Source organism: Cynocephalus volans, chromosome 4 (assembly GCF_027409185.1).
Source record: "Cynocephalus volans isolate mCynVol1 chromosome 4, mCynVol1.pri, whole genome shotgun sequence".
Classification (NCBI taxonomy): domain Eukaryota; kingdom Metazoa; phylum Chordata; class Mammalia; order Dermoptera; family Cynocephalidae; genus Cynocephalus; species Cynocephalus volans.
Window position 1 is genome coordinate 159,138,512 of NC_084463.1, and position 16,371 is coordinate 159,154,882.

A 16,371-nucleotide genomic window follows, 5' to 3' on the forward strand; every position below is an offset into this window, starting at 1 on the left:
AAGAACTTTACAGCCAAACGTTACATCTATAGCCTAAAAAGAACGTTTACATATCATCATAGGAACTCTGTTAAGAGAACAATAACTAAAATTAGATGTCCTCCTTTTATCTTATCTCCTCTGCAAACTTTTTTTCCAAGGCAAGTGGCTTTACCTGAACAGAACTAGTCATGGTGCTTAGAGCAAAGATGGTAGCACAATCTTTCACAGTTGACTGGCTGTCAAATGCCCCCTGGGTATCCATCAGAACAACTGCAACCTAAAAAAAGGGAAAATACACAAAAACAGGTTAAAGTAAGCGGAAAAATATAAAGGAGAAACTGAAAAGTACAAGAAATACTTACATGAGTCTTAAACATTTGCTTGTAGGTTCTATCAGAAAAGAGCAATTATTTAAGTGCCTTGTTTTGACCAGAACACTGTGCTAGAGAAGATTGCTTGCTCTGACCTGGTAAGATGCTAGAAAAGAGGCATACAGAGCAATATGGAAGGAAGGGAAATTGTTCCACCAATCAAAACAGCCAAATGTTGAAGCCAATTAGCTCACTACACAGCCATTCAGAGGTTTTTTTACTATTGAAACAAATTAAAAATACTAATTTGACTTAATTTAAAATTATGGACTGGGATATTTTTGGCATTTATCTGCAAAACTTCATTCACCTCTCAAATTTCTACAGTTTTCTGGTTGCTTAATAAAAGAAAATTAATGTTTACTTACTTCAACCTTTACAAAAGACAACATAACAAGGATGCCAAATGAAAGCAAGGAGAATCTAGGCTATTGCTGCACTCTATAAAACATAACTAAGCTTCATGAAACCTCAGGCTTTCCAAAGTGGCTAATGATTCTATCTATTGCCATCCTAAAAATGAGATTTATGAAAAATGTTAATTAAGATATAGTATCTTATTATCTTTATACAACATGCTATGATTTTCAGTAACACAATTTAAAAATAAAACTTTTCAAACTTGTACATAACATAAACCAGTTCCAACAGAGGACAGAGTTTAATATTTGCAGAAAGATAAGTAAATTCATCAGTGAGTGCTTGATTCTTTACCAACATCTAGATTATTGCAAAAGCCAGCAGGAAAGCTTTCTAAGAAACTCTATTGTTAGTCAAAGAGAAGAAATGCCATGGTCAAAACATTTTAAAATACAATTTATGGTAACAAATACAAATTAAAACATTGTATGGTATTTTTGTTCTTAGAAATGATAATATAATTTTCACTAGTTTATATTCAGGTCCCATTTATCACATTATTTATCTGTAAATTTATTTTCAAATCCCAACCCAATACTGTGGTAGAACAGATATGAATCCTATGCAGAAAAGAAAGATCAATTAAAACCAAAAGTCTATGCCACACATAAAAAGCTTTATCCTGTCCACACTTTATTCATTTGTAATGAGGATACCACCAAATTAAATGAGCAATCAGAACTAATAATGGCTGGGACAAATAGATAAACACGTGCAAAAGAATGACAGTGGATCCCTACCTCACACCACATATAAAAATTAACTCCAAATAAGTCAAAGACCTAAATGTAAGAGCTAACACCATAAAACTCTTAAAAGAAAACACAGGTGTAAATATTTGTGACCTTGGATACAATGGTTTCTTAGGTATGACACCTAAAATACAAGCAACCAAAGAAAAATAGACAAACTGGACTTCATCAAAGTTAAAAACCTCTGTAGCTGAAAGAACACCATCAAAAAAGTGAAAAGGCAACCCATAGAATGGGAGAAAATATATGCAAATATTTTCTGACAAGGGTCTAGTATCCAGAATGTATATAGAACTTTTATAACTCAAAAATAAAGACCACTAACCCCACTAAAAAATGGATTTGATCTGAATACACATTTCCCCCACAAAGATATACAAATGGCCAATAAGCACCTGAAAAGATGCTCAACATCATTAGTAATTAAGGAAATGCAAATCAAAACCATAATGCGATACCACTTCACATCTATTAGACTGATGATAACCAAAAAGACAAAAATATCAGATGTTGGCAAGGAGGTGGAGAGACTGGAGCCTGATGCATTGCTGGTTAGAATGTAAGTTGGTACAGTTGCCTTGAGAAGCTATTTGGCAGTATTTTGAAAGGCAGTTAGTCATGGAGTTGCCATGTGACCCAGAAACTTCACTCCTAGGTATATACCCAAGAGAACTGAAAACATATTTACAGAAAAGCTTGTACACAAATGTTCATGGCAGCATTACACATAACAGCCAAAAACTAAAAACAACCCAAATGTCCATTAAGTGATGAGTAGATAAATGTGGTATATTCATATGATGAGTCTACATAAGTGTTAAAATTAAGAATTTTTTTTTTCTTTTTTTGGGGGCAGCTGGCCAGCCAGTACAGGAATCCAAACCCTTGACCTTGGTATTATCTGCACCATGCTCTCCCAAGTGAGCTAACTGGCCAGCCCTAGAACATTGATTTTTAATTAATAAGTAAAAACAAATTAAAAGAATTCTTTACTTCTATAAACCAGTTAAGTTCTAAGCTAAAACCTTACTGAATATAAGAAAATAAGACAATCATACTAAACTGTTTTTTGGCTAACTTCTAAAGAAATGCTATCAATCTGGCATTTATCCAGTATTATATTGACTTTTTAAAGTACTCCTGATCCCGCTGGGTTTTTGAACATAATGTTTTTTAAGACAGTAGGAAACACAGCAATGAGATACTGCTACACATCTATTAGGATAGCAAAAGTCCAAAACACTGACAACACCAAATGTTGGTGAGGATGTAAAGCAACAGGAATTTTCATTCATTGCTGGTAGGAATGCAAAATGGTACAGTCACTTTGGAAGACAGTTTGGCAGTTTTTTACGAAATTAAACATACTCTATTACTATACGATCCAGCAATCACGCTCCTTGTTATATACCCAAAGGAGGTGGAAACTTATGTCCCAACAAAAACCTACACATTAATATTTATAGCAGCTTTATTCCTAACTGCCAAAACCTGGAGGCAACCAAGATGTCCTTCAGTAGGTGAACAGATGAACTGTGGTACACCCATACAATGGAATGCTATTCAGCAATAAAAAGAAATGAGCTACCAAGACACAAAAAGACATGAAAGAACCTTAAAAACACATTGATAAGTGAAAAAGGCCAATCTCAAAAGGCTACATACTGTATAATTCCAAATATATGACATTCTGGAAAAAGCAAAACTATAGAGATAGTAAAAAGATCAGCGATAGAGGCTGGCTGATTAGCTCAGTTGGTTAGAGCAAGATGCTGATAATACCAAGGTCAAGGATTGGATTTGAATCCTTATACCACACAGCTGCCAGGAAAAAAAAAAAATCAGTGGTTGCCAAGAATTTGGAGGGATGGAAGAAGAGAGGGACAAACAGTTGGATCACAAAGGATTTTTAGGGCAGCACAACTATTTCGTATGATACAGTAGTGATGCACATGTCATTATACAGTTGTCAAAACTGTGAATGTACATCATCATCACTAAACCCAAATGTAAACTATGGGCTTTAGTTAATGACAATATATAAATACTGGTTCATTAATTGTAATAAATGTATCATACTAATACAAGATGTAAATAACAGGGGAAATTGAGGGGAGTAAACATGGGAACCTGCACTTTCCAACCAATTTTCCTATAAACCTAAAACTGTTCTAAAAAATAATGTCTATTAATTTTCTTAAAAGTCAGGAGACCAAAATGACAACAAAAAACATGGAGTTTTAAAGATGATAAAATGGAATTAAGAAAAAGGAGCTATAAATGTCAGATTTAAAAAAGTCAGATAATTAGAAAAGCTTTAAAACAAAGCTTTAAAAAAATCTATAACATTATAGGGATTTCCTAAACTATAATGAGGAATTAATATACCAAATGCCTAAATAATACATGTAAAAAATAAAAATAATTAGGTCCCACCAGTCTATAAATGGATCACATACTCTTTCTCTCCCCCCTCTCCCTGCTACCCCCCCTTTCCCTCCCTCCCCACCCCATGAGGTTTCAGTAGAAAGGTATATTGGAAACCCTCTAATTTTTTTCTCCTGAAACCTCATGGGGTAGGGAGGGAGGAAGAGAGAGCAAGAGAGAGGAAGAGAAAGGGAAGGGAGGGGGAGAAGGGGAAGAGAAAGCGAAAATTTCAAAAGATTAATAAGGAAATTGATAAGGAAAAAGAATAGAAGATGTGAAAACAGCAATCAAGAGTTGGGTAACAAGGTATTGATATTCAATGCTGTACCCCACAGGTTTGTACAATCAAGTATGTTCCAATAAAAAAAATTAATTAAAAAATAAAATAAGGAGTTGTGTGACAACTCTCCAGCTCCCAAAATATTGACTGAAATAACATTTAGGAAAAGGTGGAAACTGAATCACCTGAGAAGGGAATTTGAAACCTTAAGTCCTAGAAAGACTTGGAAATTAGAAGCATAAACACCTGTTAAGACAATTTTGTAGGAAGGGGCTAAAAATAGAGGGAATGGACTAAAGTTTGTATAAGAAACACATGACCTGCCCCACCTAACCCCTTCAAAGAAATCTGTGGAGAGGCTCTGCAACCGTAGCTTACTAGGCATGGACAAGACCAGGAATAAGCAGCCCTACTGATAGCTGGGGAGAGTGAAGGTCCACCTTCTGAACAGTGAGATTCTCTAGTACCCTTTCCCTGCTGAGCTCCCAGAACAATGGCAGCCAGGTTGGTGCCACCCACAATACAGTAAGAAGTAAAGAAGAGAAATAATATCTACAACAGTTGAGAGCATTAGCCTCTGGGAAGTGAAAATTGGGCAGAGGGAAGAAGAGCACACATGACAGCTACTTTCTTTTGGAAGCCTTACAGTACTACCAGACCTTTTGTTTATTTATTTGTGGGGGGAGGGGGCAGCTGCCCCATAAGGGGATCTGATTTGATCTTTTAAACTATATTCATTCATTATTTTTAAACCATGCACTTATAACACTTTGATAAAAATTATTTTTTAATTGTATTAACACAGTACAGGTTAAAGTTCTCATTTTGTTGTTTTTGTTAATTTGTCTTTTTCATCTTACCTTCTTCCCACCTGGCTTCTCCACAGTGAAAACTTCACTCCAGATCTGAATTCCAGTGGTTTCTGGGTCAGAGCCCCCACGCCATGAAAATCCTGTTAACGGTTCTTCTGGGTCACCCAACCAATTTGAATGGCCAACTTCCTTCTACAGGAGAAATAAGTTATTTCCATTAAATCTTAAATGAGTAATTTTACACATCAAGGATAATCCATGACCTTATTTTGTTTTTTAGATATAAAAGTCTTATTTTCTAATATGAAATGAAATAATTCTACCATACCTGAGAATACAAGTACCGAAGCATAAAGTCCAGAATGAAGGACTTGCCCTTTCGGAAGGCACCAGCCACTGACACCACCACCACATCAAGATCTCGGATGTGGTCCTGTAAGAGAATGCTGGCCAACGCTTTCTCGTCTAGCTCAAAGGAATGCTGGTCTTTGTGAACCAAAACAACCTGCACTGGACCAGGCTTTCCGCTCTCCATGGCATCACCTATATTAACATAAAGGAAAAAATTAGTTTCAAATTTTTTTTATATATGTTTGAACATGGTGAGAAACTTGGGCAAAAATTTTTTAAACAGGGCACAAAAGCACTAACCATAAAAAAAAAGACAAATTAGACTTCATTAAGAATTTTTGTTTGTTAAAAGATGCCAATTAGAGAGTAAAAGTGCAAGCCACAGACTAGGGGAAAATATTCACAATACCTATTTCCAAAGGTCTCACATCCAGAATCAATATAGAAATCCATAAGTAAAAGATGAACATTCCAATTTTTAAAATAATAATACTGTGCAAAAGACTGTGAACAGAACTTCACACAAAAAAAGGATATCCAAAAATGATCGATAATCATATGAAAAGGTGCTTCCTAAATTAAAACCACAATGAGATACCACTAACTGCCCATGGCTAAAATTTAAAAAACTGACAATAACTGTGGGAGAGAATGTGGAGCAACTTGAATTCTCATACATTCTGATGGGAGCATCAAATAGTACAGCTACTTTGGAAAACTGTTTGGCAGTATCTACTAAAATTAAACATACCCATGATCCAGCAATTCCACTCCTAGGTATATAGCTAAGAGATATGAATGCATATGCCCACCAAAGACGTATATACAAGAAGATGGACATCAGCTTTACCCAAAACAGTCCCAAAGTGGAAATAACACAAATGCCCATCAACAGTCGAAAGGCTGCATATACAAGAACGTGGACATCAGCTTTACCCAAAACAGTCCAAAAGTGGAAATAACACAAATGCCCATCAACAGTCGAAAGGCTGTCTGCCACTACTAAGCCTTCTACATATGTGAGGATTATTTTATTTAATCTTCAGAACAACTCTGAGGTAAATAAAACTGCCCCATTTCAAAAATAAGGAAACTAAGGCTTGCAAAGGATTAGGATTTTACTCAACAGGTCCTGGAGATAAGCTTGCAAAGATCTTTTTAGGTGGCTATGTTTTGCAGATCACTCTTAATAACCTTAGTCAAAATTTTAGGGGCAATTAATTCCATAGTTCAAAATTAAGCACTAACTAGTACTTTCCCTATGAGAGGTGAAAGCACAAAGACATTATTTAAAATTCAGAGCCAATTAGTAACTGGGGATTTATGGAAAGCTTACAAAATACTACCAGAGCTGCCTAGGGAAATAAAGCAAAGTACTATTTCCTTAAGTGTAAGTATGTGCCACTGGTATTAAAGTAGACAATTTTAGGTAGTTAAAAGGACATTTTTTATTTTAATGATGATGTATTTTAACATATATTAGAAAACACCAAGCCAGTGTTTTAATGTATTACGGCTCAGAAGGAGGCTAAGTTTAAGCAGTAAATTTAAGGATATATTTTGAGTAAAGCATAGTACAAATAGGCAGGTATGGCCAAAATCACAAATACAGTCCCCAAATCACTTTTATCTGAGAATCACTGAAGGCTGCATGATCACAGCAGGTAAAGCCGATGAAACAGCTTGATTGCCAGACTCTACCCTTTAAGCTACAAGAATTGCTGCTCACTTTTCATACTTATAGTATGAGACAGCAATAAATGGTTCTTCCCACCTTTTAATTTTCTGCAGACTACTGGAAAACAAATTATAAATAAAGGTTAAATGTCATACTATCACTGTAATAAAGTATACTAATATTTTTCTTTCCCACTGTGGCCTGGATAAACAGAAAATATTTCCTGTGAATAATCTTAGGGTTCTTACTGCCACAGCAGCAGGTAAATCAAAGATCTAAAGATCTTCAGTCTTTCATACCAAAGAACAAATGAGAAGAATTTATTCAGACTTTACAGATAAGCAACAGTGTTAAATGCTGTGCAGTACTAAAAGAAGTAAAACGAAGTCCTGATTATGGCAGAGATGGCTGGTTGTTTCCCCAATATGCACTTCTCCCTCTTATTATGAAATAGATTTTTAGCTGAGCATTTAACTGCCCAAAAGTAATACATTTCCAATCAAACCTTGTAGCTATGGTATGACCATGTAACTAAGTTCTGACCAATGGAAAGTGACTGTAAATGACACAGACAACTTCCAGGTCAGGCAATTTCCCCTTCCTGCCGGCTAGATGTGCAAGTGGGCGTAAGTCATTATGGGCCAAGCACACGAAGGCAACACCCTAGAAACACTGGAACAACAAGAGAGGCAGGAACTAGGACTTCATGTAACAGAACTGCTATACTGGTTCAAGAAAAATAAAAGTCCACCTTGCTTAAACCATTTATGTGGAGATTCTCCTACATACAGCCAAACCTAGTAACCAACAGTCTCCCAAGACTTTACAATTAAGTTCTTAATACCAGATCTTTCCATTTCACCTATTTCACTATTAAAGTTTACTAAGCAATGTGAATGTACTGATACACAGCAGGCACACAATATACAATTGTAAAATATATGAATGACATGTACCATAATATAGTTGACGGCTATAACCCTAAGGATGCAAGAGGCACTGTCACAGCAACAGGCATGGAAGATAAGCTTACATGGGTTACAGGCTGGATGGAATAATCCAGTGATAAAAAAATGTATGCAGTTGTGCACAATGAACTGCACTTCGAGAGAAGCTGAAGACCACTGAGGACAGTTGAAAAAAAATAATAATAAAGGCTGGCCAGTTAGCTCAGTTGGTTAGAGCCCAGCCTTGTAACACCAAGGTCACAGGTTTGGATCCCCATACCAGCTAGCCACAAAAAAAAAAAAAAAAGAAAGAAAGAAAAATGAAAGAAAGAAAGAATAAATAAATAAAGTCTTTATTCATCTCTTCCTCTCCTTCTGCCAGTGGCACAGTACCCAAGAATAAAGAAGCAAAACAGGCTACATTTAGTTGGGAGACCTGGAGTGATCCTGCATTTCTCTTCACATCAGTAGTTTGAGGACAGTTAACAACATCCACTAGATTAAAAAAGATCTTGTTCACTGAAAGCGTTCCTTTGGTTTGGGCCTACACAAGAGAAAAATTATTTTGACCTGTACACATCACCAATAACTCAATTTAAACAAATGGAGCTGCTCACTCTTCACCACACCATCTTTATCTCTTCCTACAGAGATAACAGGACTGTATTACCCATCTTCCAAGTAAAAACTTCATTTCCACTCATCCCTTTTCAGATGTCATGTCATTTGCTGATTTATCCTCACATCTCAGACTCCTCAATCTCTTAGATCCCTTAATCGAAACTTTAGGGCCCTCTCCCTTACACCATGCTACCTTCCAACCTTTCTGACCTCTCAGGTTGATCATCCAAGTCACCATCCCCAGGTGGTGTTTTGATGATGTCTCTCATCCCTTTGGGCTGAACTCTTCTGCTTCATTACAGTACATAAACATTTCATGACAGCAACTACAGAAAAGACTATCGAAAACATTTTATGAGTTAATGGCTCAAAACTAAAATCTCCATCCTTTAAGTCAAAGCCTTTCACCATTATCCTCATTGTCTTACTTCCTCTAATTCCTTATACTACTTATCCTTCCAGGGAAATTTATTCTAATTGGTCTTCCTATCTGGAGAAAGTCAGGATTCAAGTCCTGTCCTGTCTTGATTCCAAAATTTCAGACGTACTACCCCATCAACCACTAGTACCCATCACCTGAAATGCTTCTTCTCCCTTGACTCCAGGCAAACACACTCATCCTTCAATACTTACCTTCAGATGAAGCCCTCTCTTTGTACTGATCACCCCACCCCATCGTCTCAGAGCCTACCACTTTACATCGTATACTAAAAAGAAAACAAACAGGTTCTGGAATCAAGACAGGGCAGGGCCTGAATCCTGACTTTCTCTCCTCTAGAACATAAGCTCTGTGAGGGCAGGAATTTTGTCTCTCCTTCAATGCTACATCCCACAAGTTCCCAGATCAGTGCCCACACACAGTAGGCAATCAATAAATATTTGTGGAATAAACAAATAAACTTCACCACTTAGTCACTATGTGACTATGCAGAAATTTCTAACCACTTTTTTCTCCATCTACAAGTCTAATACATGTCTCAAGTGTCTCAGTGTCTCACATATTACGGAATCAATAAACATTTTCTCCTTCCCACATTCCTGTCTCCATTGAAACCTTGTACATACTATTATTCCACTCATTACAATATTACCATATTGTAATTATTATTTATCACCTAGACTGGGAGCTCCTAGGGAGTAGAGAAATTGTCGCATTCAGCCCCAGAATCTATCACAGGAAGAGTAATAGGTTCCTAGTACTATGAACACTAAATCCAATAGTACATGTAAAGCACTTCAATAAAAATCAGTTTCTTCCCTTCCTCCTCCCATTCTCCTTTCTTTCATTGTCAAACTCCTTGAAGGTATATCTTCATGCACTTGTTTTCTACTCATTCCCTTCTTAACACCTTGTAATCCTGCTTTCATCTCAATCCCTCTGTTGATGCTATTCTCTATCAATGACAGCTCCTGCCAAATCCAATGGCCCTCTCGATTCAACTCTACCTCTCTATGAGAAAACATAATTGCCACTCACTTCTAAAACTTAAAACCATTGGACTCAGTTCTCTTCCAGCCTCCTTATCATCCCCTTTCACTAGTTTTTTCCTCTTTCGGCCTCCTGTGAATATACACCAATGCTCTGCTTCAATATTTTGCAGTTCTCTTTCACTCCCTCAATGAGTTCTTTATTCTAATAACTTCAACTATACCCTCTATTATGATGACAAAACTTCCTTAGATCTCTAACCTGCATTTAATCTAACAGCCTAAGGGGCAGATTCACCAAGATGTTCAACCATCACCTCACTCTCAGGCGTAATATGTGGAAATAAATGGACCAAAGAGTCAGGAGACAAGTTTCTGTTCCAGTTCTACCACTAACAATCTGTGTGATCCTGGACATGTCTAGTCTTCAGTCTCATCAGCAAAATGAGTCAAGTGTGTAACCCCTAGCAACCATTCCAGTGCTAACATTTTACAAGTCTACATTTAGTACTGTCAATATGGACCCTCTAAGTTACTCCACTTTTCTTAAATCTCTCAAAACCTCTACATTTTCAAATCCTATCATTTCTTCCTTCCATGACTTAAGTTACTGTTTTGGCAAAGTCTGTTATTCTAATGAGGCAGTGTGTATAGGAGAAAGGCCTCCCCTAACAATAAGGAAAGACCAGAGCTCTGGGCCCAGTTCTGCACTGACTATAACAACATGAGTAAATCACTTTACTTCTTTTCTAGGTTTCCTCTACAAAATCAGGCAGAAGCTATTTTTTTTTAGCTCTAAAATTCAATGAATCTTGAACAACTGAAAATTTCCTGGATATCTAAATTGGCCAAACTTGCTAGGTAATCTATTTGTCCCCTAACTTAAATTGTAAGGCTGGCCACTTAGTTCAGTTGGTTAGAGTACAGCCTTATAACCCCAAGGCCACAGGTTCAGATCCCTGTACTGGCCAGACACCAAAAATAAATAAATAAATATTAAATTGTACAGGTCTGGTTAAAGAGCAAACCAAAATTTATGATTATAAAAACATTAAAGTATTGCCATACCAGTGTATGTGTAAAAAAACGATGACATTAAAGTAACTTACTCAGTAAGGACCCAAAAGATTTTGAGGTTGTGGGTTTTGTTTTAGGTGGGGTTTTTTTTTTGAGGGGGGGGCTCCCCACTAATTGCAGTGAAATTACTCCTATTTCTCAAGAATCTTAAACTCAAGATCTAATCTCCAGGGATGGTACTAGAAATACCTTTAAGTTGCAACCTTACATGCATCCTCCCTTTAGAGAAGCAATTGTTTTCCAAGGTCCAGATCTGGATACTGAGACAACAAGAGTTAATGCCATATAACGTTTACTTATATAAATACGGATAACAGATATGACATTTTTGCACATATACAAAGGTATGTTGGCTTGACCATAGTCACATCTGTCACCCACATATATGTAAGTGAACTTAAAACCTATGTTTTCTTTAAAAAAAAAAAAAAAGTGAATAGTAGAAACACTGTGTCATACTGCCAATTCTGATTATTGCTGTTAATAGCTCATGATAATACTGTATGCTCAGCCATCATTTCAAGTACACAGAAAATGTTGGAAATCTTTGGATAATAATTAGAAAACATTTTAACAACTTACGTGGAAGCCACAACCTTTTCCCTAATCACTTAAGAAGTACTGATTTATCCTTTACTTTTGGCATAACATACCTTAATCAGACTAACCAATAGGTTTAATATGCTTGTTCAAATAATCTCTGTAGTAATTACATTCAATTTACTAGCTCTGCACTAAAATGACAAAGAAAGACAACCCAAACAGAATAAAGTTGAAAGACAAACAGGTAAAATTATCATTGGGAAGAATTTGTACAGATCTGTGCATATTATAGCACTGACTCTTCCTACAATAATCTCTTAATTCTACATTTTTAAAGGTCTTTTTAAAAAAAAGAACTGCACAAGTTGAATAAAATGAGACTACTAAAGGTCATAGTTGACCTTTTTGGTCCTATACAAAAAATAAATTCTAAGAAATAAGTTCTATTATAAAGACATGATAGGGAAAAATTTTAATGCCCCTCAAATATTTGAGATTGTCTGAACAGTGATAAATTCACTGATAGTTAATTGGAAGCAGTTACTATTGCTATTTCAGAAAATTCATATAGAATTCAGTCAATTAATTTGATTATGTGGGGTGGTACAGTTCTTAACCACGGGGACAATGTCACACTGGGTTAAGAATCACCAGGATCTACCCAGCCTTAGTACTCATCCTTACTGTTCAGAGAGTTCTGAAAAGGAAAGTAACCAAAGTTACAGAAACACTCCCTTAAATTGACTTTATGACTCAGGGTAAAGTTATGACCTGAGTTTTCCAGTCTCCCTTTCTAATACCACATTCTCTATAAAGAAACAGCAATACAACCAAAAACAAAGTCATAACCATTTTCATGCCCTTTTCTTGCTGACAGTCTAAATTTAAAGTTCCTAATTCACAGACAAAGCCAGAGAAAACACATCATATGCAAGTGTATGTATACTAAGCCCTCAACCAACTCTAGAACTGCTGGGTGTGGTTCCTTTTGGTAGTGGTGGGGTGGGTGCTTTTACATACTCTACCTTGTCATGAAGCAGTGACTGTGCTGGTAGAAACACATACAGATGCTCAATTTATGATGGAGTTACGTCCAGATAAGCCCATCATAAATTGAAAATATCATAAGTCAAAAATGCACTTAATACATTAAACCTACCAAACATCATAACTGAGCTACCTTAAACAGGCTCAGGAAGTGGCTGGTTAGCTCAGTTGGTTAGAGAGCATTGCGATAACACCAAGGCCGAGTGTTATAACACCAAGGTCAAAAATAAATAAATAAAAATAAAAATAAATTACATGATACAGTCAACACTTTGTTGTAAAATAGGTCTTGTGTTAGATGATTTTGTCTAACTGTAGAGTAAGATAAGTGTTCTGAGTACTTTTTTTGTTGGTTTTTTTTTGTGTGTGGGGTTTTGGCAGCTAGTATGGGGATCCAAGCCTGTAACCTTGGTACTACCAGCACCACACTGTAATTTATTGAACACTATACTGAAATATGATTTCCACTGAATGCATATCACTTTCACAACATTGTAAAGTCAAAAAAATCCCAAATCTTACCATGGTTAAGTCAGGGACCATCTGCACATGTTTAAGGTTGTTTCAGTGAAAATACTAGTTAAGCCCAACTAACCAGAATATTGGGGAAATTTTATAGTCTAATCAACTAAAGAATTTAAGAGGAAGCTTTTTTTAAAAAAAAAAAAAAAGATGACCGGTAAGGGGATCTTAACCCCTGACTTCGTGTTGTCAACACCAAACTCTCCCAAGTGAGCCACGGGCCTGCCTAAGCGGAAGCTTTTTTCTAGTTCTGTTGTAGAAAACCTTTGTGCCTTCACACAGAATGCTGAACAAAACCACATTTTCTTTGTTGACTAATGCTTCATGTATCCATGAAAATCAACTATGACTAAACAGTACTGAAGATTCAAAAAACATTCAAGGACAAGGCTGAATCTAAAAATGATGCCAGTTGTACCACAGATGGAGAAAAAAAATCTTTTCAATAGAATGAGTTCAATAGTGATTTTATTTACCTCTTTCCTAAACACGAGAACACCACCAAAATAAATCTCATTACCTAAAAGTTTTAATTCGCTCTGTTCCAGTTAAACAAGGCTTTCTTAATTGGCAATACTTATTTGGCTTGGATTCCTTATCATTTCAGGGCATAAATACACTTATTCTACTCCTCTGCTTATTTGCCTTGCCCACTATACTAGTAAAGCCTACCTCCTAATTCGTAAAATACTTTAGCTGTAAAATATATCTAACATGTCCTAACAATCAAAATACACGCAAATAAAAACACCTTTTAGAAATTTGCAGAAAAGAGCATCAACTTCTCAATAAAAATTTTGGTAGTTAGAAATTATACTTCCTATAAAATAAAATATCAATTCAAATTAAGTAACCACCTATAGGGTAATTTAATTATATACTAGTATGTAAAATAGAATTTGAGGTTTTTCTAACTGTTGCCTGGTCCCTGAATGAATTAAATCAGAATCTGTGAGTGAGACCCAAGCACAGGCAGGTTTTAAAAGCCCTTGTGTGATTCTTATGTGCACCAGGGCTGAGAACCACAGCTCTAAGTCAACTGACTTTTTTCTTTTAAATAAAAGCTTTCCTGTCACTTTTTCCCTTGATGTGTTTTAGATAATATGCTCCCAGAATCTTAAAGATAACTCAGGAAAATGTTTTAAAATTCAGACAAACTTTAAAATGTAGTTGTGTTACTTGAACACTTTCTCAATATGAAACACAAGTACATAAAAAATTTTAACAGGTATGCAGGTCATTACAGGTAAATTCTAAACTAGTTCTCAAACAAGTTCACACACATCTAAGGCTCCCTAAGGGACTTCATGGAAATCGTAAAAGAATATGTGACCAACCTGTTAATAATGACTACCTTTGGGGAACTGGGGAAGTGGAGAGGACTTTATATTTCTTGTTCGTACATTTCTGTTATTTCATTTGAAATAATAACTGTGGGTATATCCTTTATTCTACGATTGTTACAAAAAAAAGGATGCATGTGTTGCACTGTAGAAAACCGATTCTAAATAAGCCCTATTAGTGAAAACTAAGAAAATTATGCTAGTACACACCATCACATTTATCCTCTATTGTTATTTTTCCTAATTTCATGACTACAATAATATAGTAAACCCCAGCTAATAAAACAATGTGCTAGACTAGTGTAATGCTTCCTTATGTAGAGATTCTTTCCAACCAATGTTTCTTTTACAGGTGTAAAAGCAGCAACAGGAATTTCTTACAGTACAAGCTAGTGTCTGTGGGAAATGAAAAAAAGCACTAATTTGAATTTCAGATGCTCAATACTTGACACAGATTAGAACTTTGTAAATTTTACTTCTTACCCGCCAGTAAACAAATGTGAAATCAAACTTTTGATCCGTTAGTTTGTCATAGCCTTTCACAAAACATTCCACCACTTTGTATTCAAACTTGAGGACTGTGACTTATTATAAGATTCTTCAAACACTTCTTTTCCTTTCTGCCTTTCGATTTCCCAAGTGAAACGTCTGGAAATTTCAACAGCGTACACATTAAACAAGAATACACCCAGGTAAAATAACAGACGAAATCGTATCCATGAATGTATGGTGACTCCCTATGTGGTTTTTATATAATGCTTTTACTATGCTTCATGTCTGCAGAAAAGTAAAAGAACAACGGAGTGTACCAAACATACTAAAAGAATTACTGAAAACCGACGTAGGCCAATTCTCTTACCTCCTTTATGGAGTAAGTGTGGGTTGAAAACCAACTTTCCTAATACTCCCTGTCAGCGCCCCTAGGTGGTTAGGATAAAAACAAAACTTGCAACTCAAAATGACGCTTCGCAGCCCTCCAGCGCTTTAAGAAAGGCTGGACAATAAAGCGTCCACCGTCCCGCTCCGTGCCGGCCCGTTAAGACGCCCAGCGCCACTCGGCCCCAATGTCCCTGCCCGAGACAGAGCCAAGCGCCCAGGCAGGGAGGGGGCGGCAGCTCCGGGGCGCCCGGCTCATCCCAGGGCGGGGTCGAAGCCTCCGGACGCTGCCCCCGGGGACCACCGGCCCCGGGGTCCACCACGGGCGGGTACAGACGGCGCCCAGGGGGCCGCGGCAGCCCGGAGCAGAGCCGGCGGCCTCCTCCGGGCGCGAGGCCCGAGCCCGGCCGCTCCCAGCGGAAGACTCAGGCAGGGGCCGCCTGCGCCGAGCTCCGCGAGGAGCCCCCGGCCGCAGATTCGCCAGCCGAGGGGCGCCGGCGACGGGCGCGCGGCCCCAGCCCCAGGAGGAGGAAGGGCGGGGGCGGGCGGTCTCCTCCGGGATATGGCAGGGAGGGCGGTGAGGGTGGGTGGGGGGCGTGGGGTGGGTCCGGAGGAAATTGGGTGCCTCACCTGCTCCTCTCGAGGCAGCCGCTACCGCTCGCTGAGGGGACAACATGGAGCCTCCGCCTTCAGCTGAAGCAGCAAAGGCGCAGAGAAGAGCGGCGGGTGGGGCGGGAACGAACTAGGCTCTAGATGCGGGAAGTGGGCGGGGCCAAGGCTCTGGAAAAAACTGGGAAGAAGGCGGGGCTCCCGGAGCCGCGAGGGAGCAAGCGCAGGGCGGGTTGGCGAGACACGACCAGCGGCGTGGCGAGGGCTGTGCCGGGAGGGGCGGGG

At 37.8% G+C, this 16,371-nt stretch overlaps 1 protein-coding gene across 2 annotated transcripts in view; it reads right to left on the reverse strand.

Annotated features, from left to right (window-relative positions):
- The window catches only part of ATL3 (atlastin GTPase 3), a 39,552-nt gene extending 23,387 nt beyond the window's left edge, over window positions 1–16,165 (reverse strand). The window contains exons 1-4 of one of the 2 annotated variants that reach the window (XM_063093079.1): window positions 16,108–16,165; window positions 5,373–5,587; window positions 5,093–5,236; window positions 155–259 (exon numbers count right to left, since the gene is read on the reverse strand). In XM_063093079.1, the coding sequence (XP_062949149.1) occupies window positions 155–259; window positions 5,093–5,236; window positions 5,373–5,587; window positions 16,108–16,153 (510 nt within the window). In that variant the 5' untranslated portion in view covers window positions 16,154–16,165. Of the gene's footprint in view, window positions 1–154; window positions 260–344; window positions 460–5,092; window positions 5,237–5,372; window positions 5,588–16,107 lie in introns of those variants that run through there. The other variant, XM_063093080.1, reaches the window with a different exon arrangement.
- Between the last annotated feature and the right edge of the window lie 206 nt (window positions 16,166–16,371).